Source organism: Dipodomys ordii, unplaced genomic scaffold (genome assembly GCF_000151885.1).
Source record: "Dipodomys ordii isolate 6190 unplaced genomic scaffold, Dord_2.0 Scaffold44, whole genome shotgun sequence".
Classification (NCBI taxonomy): domain Eukaryota; kingdom Metazoa; phylum Chordata; class Mammalia; order Rodentia; family Heteromyidae; genus Dipodomys; species Dipodomys ordii.
In genome coordinates, this window is record NW_012267260.1 from 8308986 (window position 1) to 8318731 (window position 9746).

A 9746-nucleotide genomic window follows, 5' to 3' on the forward strand; every position below is an offset into this window, starting at 1 on the left:
GAGGAATCAAACCCAGGGCCTCATGCATGCAAGGCAAGCCCTCTACCAGTGAGCCACCTTCCCAGCCCAGACAACAAACTTTTAAGAGCAGGATTACATGCATGCATTCTACAACCAGTGCAGGCACTGTCAGAACACAGACATTAGGTTTATGCTTCTTTCATTAAATAAATCAACAGAGAACCTGGAAAACAAATGTGGAATAGCAAACCAACTTTAAATTTAAAATCAGGTTTATGTACAATTGTGTTATACTGAATTTTAATGCCATTAACTTAAGAATTATTTAAAACTGTTCATTTTCACTTTAAAAAACTCTGAGGGACCCAATTTATAAATTATATATGCGGGACAATTTAACAGCTAAAAATGAAATTAAGAGTTTTATAAGCAATGTGTTTCACAAGCAGAACATAGAAGGTGAACTTACTGAGATCCAAATGAAGGTGCAAACACAGACACAGACACACACATACACATACACAATCCTTTCCAAATGGCTCTCATTCTTTAATTCGACTTTACCACAGTCAACTAGCTGTACTGTAAACTTTTTTTGTGTGCTGGTCCTGGGGTTTGAACTCAGGACCTGGGTGTGTGCCTAAGCTTTTTTTTCCCCTCAAGGCTAGCTCTCTCCTACTTGAGCCACAGGTTCCACATTTGGGTTTCAGTTTCTTTCTAAGTGGTTAATTAGAGATAAGGGTCTCATGGATTTTCCTGCACAGGTTGGCTTTAAACTAGCATCCTAAGTAGCTAGGATTACAGGTGTGAGCCACCAATGCCTGGTTTCAGCTTTCAATTTTGTTAATCACCTTTATTCTCAACTGCTTGGGTAATTTTCTACATTTCCAAAGAAATAAGAAGTTACCTCGCATTTCGGGTGGAGGTGGAACTCCATTAAGATAATGGAAAAACAAGGCAGAACACTTGAGGAATGGCATGATCCCAGCTTTAACACGCCTCCACAGATGCCAGCCAGAGGATGTTTCTTTCAAGGCACTGGAAAAGAGAACAATATTAGGGTATCTAGAAAGAAAAGATCTTGTTAGATAAATCATGGTATGACGAAGATTCGAAGTCGATGGTGCATATAGAAGCAGGTTAACAGGCTAGTAGTTGCCCTGGTTTTCGGAAAATGTTAGGTTTAAATAGTGCTATAGTCTCCAATACTGTTAAGATTTCCAAGAGTAATATAGTCATAAAAAATATTATGAAAGGGGCTAGGAAGGTGGCTCAGTGGTAGAGCGCTTGCCTTGCATGAATGAGGCCCTGGGTTCTATTCCTTAGTACCACATAAGCAAAAAGAAAAAAGCTGGAAGCGGCACTGAGGCTCAAATGGTAGAGCGTTAGCCTTGAGCTGAAGAGCTGAGGGACAGCACCCAGGCCCAGAGTTCAGGCCCCACGACTGGACCCAAAAAAAAAAAATTATGAAAAAGCAGTGTGAGGTCCTGAGATAAAACCCCACCAATTATTTTAGCATCTTATATTAGTATTATTTTGGCTATTGTCACACTAATTTATCTTACATATTTGTAACCATATAAAGTTTCAGATTAACATGCTTTATAGAACACCATTTGACCTAATTTTGTTGTTTGTGGCACTTGAATTCAGGGCTTGGGTGCTGTCCCTGAGCTTTTTCACTCAAGGCTATTGCTCTACCACTTTGAGCCACAGAACCACTTCCTTGACTTTTTTTTTTTAATTTTTTTTTTTGGGTGGGGGTTGGTTGTAGGGCTTGAACTCTGGGCCTGGGTGCTGTCCCTGAGCTCTTCAGCTCAAGGTTAACGCTCTACCACTTTTTTTTTTTTGTGGGTCGTTGGCCTGAACTCTGGGCCTGGGCACTGTCTCACAGCTCTTCAGTTCAAGGACAGCACTCTACCCCTAGAGCCACAGCGCCACTTCAGCTTTTTCCCTTTATGTGGTGCTGAGGAATCGAACCCAAGGCGCCTCATGCAAGTAAGGCAAGCACTCTACCACTGAGCCACCTTCCCAGCCCCACGCTCTACCACTTGAGCCACAGCACTACTTCCAGTTTTCTGAGTAGTTTATTGGAGATAAAGAGTCTCTCGGCCATTCCTGCCTGGGCTGGCTTCGAACTTCGATCATCAAATCTCAGTCTGCTGAGTAGCTAGGATTATAGGTGTGAGCCACCAGTGCCTGGCTGACCTAATTTTAAATATATTTCTAATACGTCAGAATACATCAATTTATACCAAATGATTTCCTCATATAAAAACACTTAGAATACTTCCAATCCTCCCTTGTACAAGCAGTGTCAGAATGTATATTTTTATATGCCTGTACATTTTCCTATATGTTAATCACTTTGTTGGGGGAGGGTTCAGGAGGGAAAACTGGGAGAAAATGACGGAAGTGGTGACACTGTTCAAAAGGAAATGTATTCATTAGCTGATTTATTTAACTGTAACCCCTCTGTGTACACTACCTTTACAATAACAATTAAAAAATTACTTTGTTTGGGGCTGGGAAGGTGGCTCAGTGGGAGAGTGCTTGCCTTGCATCAGAGTGCTTGCCTTGCATGCATGAGGCCCTGGGTTCGATTCCTCAGCACTACATAAGCAGAAAAAGCTGGAAGTGGCGCTTTGGCTCAAGTGGTAGGGCGCTAGCCTTGAGCTGAAGAGCTGAGGGACAGTGCTCAAGGCCCAGAGTTTAGGCCCCATGACCGACAAAAAAAAAAAAAAAAAAGAAAGAAAAAAATTACTTTGTTAATGTGGGTTCCCCAAATGGGATAATTTAGTGAAAGAACAAACATTTTGTTAGTTGTTTTGATACAGTCACAATGTAGTTGAGGATGGCCTCAAACTCATGAGCCTCTTCCTATCTCAGCCTCTTCAGTGCTGGGATTACAGCTGTGCACCACTTTGCCTTGCAAGAATAAGAATTTTTTTTTTTTTTTTTGCTTATGTGGTGCTGAGGAATCAAACCCAGGGTCTCAGGCATGCAAGGCAAGCGCTCTACCACTGAGCCACCTTCCCAGCCCAGAATAAGAATTTTTGTAAGTTTCTGACATACACTGTTAAGAACCTAAGTATATCCAGGTGCTGGTGGCTCACACCTGTAATCCTAGCTACTCAGGAAGCTGAGTAGCTGAATCTGAGGATTGTGGTTCAAAGTTAATTGGAGACACATGTCACCAATTAATTAGCAAAAAGCCAAGAGTGAAGCTGTGGTTCAAGTAGTAGAGCACTAAACTTAAACAAAAAAGCCTCAGGGAGAGCACTTAGGCCCTCTACTGCTCCCCTCACCCCCCCAAAAAAGAAGTTAACTGTAAGTGAGACTGCTGTACCAAAATGTAATTACTATACTCATACAGAATAGGGAGTAGAAATGCAACGATATGGAGAATAGTAATTTTTTTTTTGGTCGGTTGTGGCATCTGAACTCTGGGCCTGGGCTCTGTCCTTCAGCTCTTCAGCTCAAGGCTAGCGCACTACCACTTGAGCCACGGTGCCACTTCTGGCTTTTTCTGTTTATGTGGTGCTGAGGAATCGAATCCAGGGCCTTGAACATGCAAGGCAAGCACTATACCACTAAGCCACCTTCCCAGCCCCTTGGAGAATAGTAATTTTACTTCATATCTGCAACTCTTGGATATTCACTTAGAAATACGCCAATTTAATTTGCATCTCTCAATTCCTAAGGAGACAACATATATTTCAGAAAGGCAGTTTTTCAAAGTTCACGTATTCACTAGTCTGTGTCAGGTCATTGAGAAAATGAAGGGATCCATAGCAAATCCATGTAGCAAGACTGGTATGAAATCATTCTTCTCTCAGAGAATTCCAGTTTTCTCAAGTGAATTCCTATATACATAGATAGATTTTTGAAAACAGGCCAATACCCAGCAGTTCTCTTAACTGACAAATGAACTCCCTTCTCAGCTAGCCTGACTACTAATGGAGGATGCTTTGGGAAGAGGGTAGCCGCACCTTCCTGTGAAGCGGTGAAGGGTGCTATATATAGCAAGAACCGCCAGTTCTTCTTCTGTAGAGGTATTTTCTTGATCCATGCCATTCTCCTCTGAAAGATAAGCAAACAGTAATACTGTTTTCCTAGTATGACTGTTGTCAAAAGAACCAATCAGTCAAGCTCTCAACTATATCCATACACTTGTATATAACATGAAATAGTCTCATAAATAAGTGTGAACATAGTACTGAGCCATCCAACATGAGGCAGGTAAAATCAATTTTTTTTTTTTTTGCCAGTCCTGGGCTTGAACTCAGGGCCTAGGCACTGTCTCTGAGCGTCATTTGCTCAAAGTTATTAGCACTCTACCACTTGAGCCACAGCACTACTTCTGGCTTTTTTCTGTTTATGTAGTACTAAGGAATGGAACCCAGGGCTTGAGGTATACTAGGGAAGTACTCTACCACTAGAACACATTCTCAGCCCTAAATACCTTTTTTTTGTTGTTGGTTGTGGGGCTTGAACTCTGGGCCTGGGTGCTGTCCCTCAGCTCCTCAGCTCAAGGCTAGACAGTTCCACTTCTGGTTTTCTGGTGGTTAACTGGAGGTAAGAGTGTCATGGACTTTCCTTGCCCAGGTTGGCTTTGAACCGCAAGTCTCAGATCTCAGCTTTCTGAGTAACTAGGGTACCAGCTCCTGGCGCTAAATACCTTTTTAAAAGAGTGTTGATAAGCCGAGTGACTGTGGCTCACGCCTGTAAACCTAGCTACTCAGGAGGCTGAGATCTCAGGATCACAGTTCAAAGCCAGCTCAGGCAGGAAAGTCTGTGAAACTCTTATCTTCAATAAACCACTAGAACGGGCTGGGAAGGTGGCTCAGTGGTAGAGCGCTTGCCTTGCATGCCTGAGGCCCTGTGTTCGATTCTTCAGCACCACATAAGCAAAAAGAAAAAAGCCGGAAGTGGCTCTATAGCTCAAGTGGTAGAGCGCTAGCCTTGAGCTGAAGAGCTGAGGGACAAAGCCCAGGCCCAGGCTCCACGACCAGACCTCCCCTACCTGCCCCCTAAAAAAAAAATCCCCACCAGAAAACAGGAAGTGGCACTTTAGCTGAAGTGGTAGAGTGCTTGCCTTGAGCTGAAGAGCGCAGAGACAGAACCCAGGCACAGAGTTCAAGCCCCACAACTGACCCCCTCCAAAAAACCAACCAGACAAAACAAAAAACAAAAAAATCCACTTTGATAAGGGCTGGGAATGTAGCTTAGTGCTTGCCTAGCAAGCCCTAGGTTTGATTCCTCAGTACCACATAAACAGAAAAAGCTGGAAATGGTGCTGTGGCTCAAGTGGTATAGTGCTAGCCTTGAGAAAAAAAAAGGTTAAGGACAGTGCCCAGGCCCCGAGTTCAAGCTCCAGGACTGTTAAGAAAAAATAAAAAGTTTGATAAACAGGAAGTTTCAATGGAAACATAATAATGATGAATTTACAGGGCATTACCAAATGCCTAAGTGATAGTTTGAAACATAAAATTCAAAGGAGTTAGCTATTCAGAGGCTAAGATTTGAAGATTACCAGCAAAGTCTATGAGACTCATCCCCAATTTACCACTAAGAAAAGCCAGAAGTGGAGCTATGGCCCAAGTGATAGAGTTCTAGCCTTGAGCAATAAAGCCCAGGGACAGCTGGGTATCATAGCTCATGCCTGCCATCCTAGCCTCCTATTCAGGAGGCTGAGATCTGAGGACCATGGTTCAAAGCCAGCCCGGTAAGGAAAGTTCATGAGACTATTATCTCCAATTAACCACCAAAAAACTGGAAGTGTCGCTGTGGCTTAAGTGGAAGAGTGCTCCCTTGAGCTGAAGAGCTCAGGGTCAGTGTCCAGGCCAAGTTCAAGCCCCATTATCAACTAAAAAAAAAAAGCCAAGGGGGGCTGGGAAGGTGGCTCAGTGGTAGAGCGCTTGCCTTGCATGCATGAGGCCCTGGGTTCGATTCCTCAGCACCACATAAGCAAAAAGAGAAAAGCTGGAAGTGGCACTGTGGTTCAGGCTGGTAGAACGCTAGCCTTGAGCTGAAGAGCTGAGGGACAGCGTCCAGGCCCAGAGTTCAGGGCCCACAACCGGACCCAAAAAAAAAAACCAAGGGACAGTGTCTAAGACCCTGAGTTCTAGGACCGGTGCAGGTGCATGCATGAGCGCGCGCACGTGCGCACGCACGCGCGCGCGCGCACACACACTCTCTCTCTCTCTCACTCTCTCTCAATAAAGAAGTTAAACTACTATGCTACTTTAATGAACTCGTGAAATAAAAAAAAGGAACAAGCTAGGTGCAGGTGGGTCATACCTATAATTCTAGCTACTCAGGAGGCTGAGATTTGAGGATTGTGGTTTAGAGCAGGCCCAGGCATAAAAGTCTGAGTCTCAGCTTCAATTAATCACAGAAAAAACAACAACAACAAAAAAAACCTTGAAAGTGGAGCTATCTCTCAAGTGGTAAAGTACTATCCTTGAGCAAAAGTTGCTCAAGGATGGCACCCAAGCCCAGAGTTCAAGCCCTAGGACCAGCAAAAAAAAGAAAGAGAAAAATACTTTTTGGGCAAGGCAATTACTGGAGTACAAACTTGAGGCCTATTACTTTCTTGGCTTGCTTACTTGACTGGCACTCTGAGCCATGCCTCCAGCCTAGTTTTTTTTTGTCAGTCATGGGGCTTGAACTCTGGCCCTGGGCACTGTCCTTCAGCTCTTCAGCTCAAGGCTAGCACTCTACCACTTGAGCCACAATACCACTTCCTATTTTCTGGTGGTTTATTGGAGATAGGAGTTTCATGGACTTCCTTACCTGGGCTGGCTTTAAACCGTGATCCTGAATCCGGGCGCTAGTGGCTCATGCCTGTGACCCTAGCTACTCAGGAGGCTAAGATCTGAGGATCACAGTTCAAAGCCAGCCTGGGCAGGAAAAGTCTATGAAACTCTTTTCTCCGATAAACCACTAGAAAACCAGAAGTGGCGCTGTGGCTCAAGCAGTAAAGTGCTCTCCTTGAGCTGAAGAACTGAGGGACAGCACTCAGGCCCAGAGTTCAAGCCCCATGACCGACAAAAAAAAAACAAAACAAAAAACTGTGATCCTTAGATCTCAGCTTCTGGAGTAGCTAGGGCTACAGGCATAAGGCACCAGCACCTGGCTCAGCTTAGCTTTTTGCTGGATATTTTGGACAGACTTTTCTACCCAGGCTGAAAGCATGATCCTCCAGAATTAAGCTTCTCTAGAAGCTAGGATTTTGGCATAAGCCCAATGGATAAGGGATTTTAACAGTAGAAATTTTAACTTAAAACTTTCTATATGAAGATATACAGAGAAAGCAAGTTGTTTAGTTTATTATTCTCATCAAAACATCTTTTTCCTCTTCATACTTTTCTGAAATGGAGAAAACACAAGTGCTTCCAAGATGCTGACACAAGAAGGCAGGAGTTACCTGTACACGAGGTAAGTAAGATCTGAATGATGTGTGCCATAATAACCAGATGGAAAATGTGAAGGTCTCCCGTGCTGAGGCTGGTCCCTGAAAAATCTTGACACTGCAGTGCAGGTAAAGCGAGCACCAAGCCCACCTGAACAACAAACCCAGAACATTAGACAGAATATAATCACTGCTTCTCACAGATGAGCACATTTCTATTTTCTTCCTGGGAAGAGATGTCTAAACACTCAGATCAAGCTGGGCGCTAGTGGCTCATGCCTGTAATCCTAGCTACTCAGAAGGCTAAGATCTGAGGATTACAGTTCAAAGCCAGCCCGGGCAAGAAAGTCCGTGAGACTCATCTCCAGTAAACCACCAGAAAACCAGAAGTGGCTCTGTGGCTCAAGTGGCAGAGCAAGTGCTTGCCTTGAGCTGAAGAGCTGAGGGACAACACCCCACGAACAACAAAAAAAACCAAAAACCAACCAACCAAACAAAAAACACTCAGATCAAGTCTGTCAACTGAGTTCCTTACTTTTTTTTTGTGGGTGCTGGTCCTGAGGTTTGAACTCAGGGCATGGGCGCTGTCCCTGAGGTTTTGGGCTTAAGAAGGCACTCTATCAATTGAGCCACAGCTCCACTTCTGGTTTTGAGGTGCTTAATTGAGGTAAGAGTCTCCCAGACTTTCCTGCCTGGGCTGGGTTTGAACAACGATCCTCAGATCTCAGCTTCCTGAGTAGCCAGGATTATAGGTGTTGAGACACCAGGACCCAACTACTATTTTCTGAGGCTCCTCATAAAAGAATTAAACACAGAATTAGTGAGGGAGGATGTTATCTCTTCACTACTCACCAAACCCAAGGAGAGTTATGGAATATGATGAACATCAAACAAATGGTACAACACTCACCAGCAAGTGAAACATGTCGATGTCTAAAATGGAAGGAAGGTCTTCATAGCCGTCATTAGGCACCAGTGCTAAAGATTTAAGGAAAAACCTGAAGTATAGTTCACATGGCAATATAAAATGAAATCCACAAAGTCTAGTTTTAAACTTATCCTTTTGAGGATACATATGAATTTTTTTAGTTAAAGCTTCATAAGAGCTGGGTGCTGGTGACTCATGCCTGTAATCCTAGCTATTCAGGAGACTAAGATCTGAGGATCACAGTTCAAAGCCAGCTCTGGCAGGAAAATCCGTGAAACTCTTATCTCCAACAAACCACCAGAAAACCGGAAGTGGCTCTGTGGCTCAAGTGGCAGAGCAAGTGCTCACCTTGAGCGGAAGAGCTGAGGGACAGCACCTAGTCCCAGAGTTCCAGCCCCATGATCAATTAAAAAAAAAAAAGCTTCATAAGAAAAAGTCCTATAAATATTTCACAACTGAAAGAAATTATACTGTTAGTAAAAAGAATTGTCAAAGATGAGAAATAACTATAATATGTGCTGTAAATGTATGGATACTTACAGGCAAAAAGTTTACAAAAGTGTCCCTGAACCACTGAAAGTGATGCCACTGTCCAATGTGCTGCTGCGAATCTTGTTATTGACCTAAGACAGTCATCCTGAAATAAAGAAATTGATATATTTATCAAAGAAGCCAATCCATAAAGTAGTCCTCTTCTTTTAGGGAGCCATTCAAAGCACAGGTGAACACACAATGGAGTATCTCTCCGGGATATGGACGTGAATCTGTGACATCTATAATAACTGCCTCTAAAACAGAATGAGTAGATGCTGAAAAGACAAGGGCTATCTCTTTGCCACCATGCCACTGGATCTCTCTGAAACAGAAAAGATCCCTCTTGCCGAGAGCTTGGTGGCTCAGGCCTGTAACCCTAGCTACTCAAGGGGCTGGTTCAAAAAGACCGCTTGTGCAAGAAAGTCCATGAAACTTTTTTTTTTTTTGGTCGGTTGTAGGGCCTGAACTCTGGTCTTGCATGCTGTCCCTCAGCTCTTCAGCTCAAGGCTACCACTCAGAGCCACAGTGTCACTTCCAGCTTTTTCTGCTTATGTGGTGCTGAGGAATCAAACCCAAGGCCTCATGTGTGCAAGGAAAGCGCTCTACCACTGAGCCATCCTTCCACGAGACTCTTAGCTCCAGTTAATCACCAGAAAACTGGAAGTGGAGCTGTGCTGTGGCTCAAAGAGGTAAAGCATTAGTGAAAAAGCTCAAGGACAGTCACCGGGCCCTGAGTTCAAGCCCCATGACCAAAAAAGGAAAGAGATCTCTCCTGCACATGCTTCAACAGATATTCCTAAGAAGCAGATGAAGTATTTCTTTTTTTTTTTAAATTTTTTTTTGGGTCCGGTCGTGGGGCCTGAACTCTGGGCCTGGGCGCTGTCCCTCAGCTCTTCAGCTCAAGGC

At 43.8% G+C, this 9746-nt stretch overlaps 1 protein-coding gene across 1 annotated transcript in view; it reads right to left on the reverse strand.

Moving 5' to 3' along the window:
* Window positions 1-9746, reverse strand: part of Ubr2 (ubiquitin protein ligase E3 component n-recognin 2) — a 102241-nt gene that overhangs the window by 10938 nt on the left and 81557 nt on the right. The window contains exons 37-41 of the mRNA XM_013019099.1: window positions 8847-8943; window positions 8289-8356; window positions 7394-7529; window positions 3954-4044; window positions 874-999 (exon numbers count right to left, since the gene is read on the reverse strand). Coding sequence (XP_012874553.1) covers window positions 874-999; window positions 3954-4044; window positions 7394-7529; window positions 8289-8356; window positions 8847-8943 — 518 coding nt within the window. The remainder of the gene's footprint in view (window positions 1-873; window positions 1000-3953; window positions 4045-7393; window positions 7530-8288; window positions 8357-8846; window positions 8944-9746) is intronic.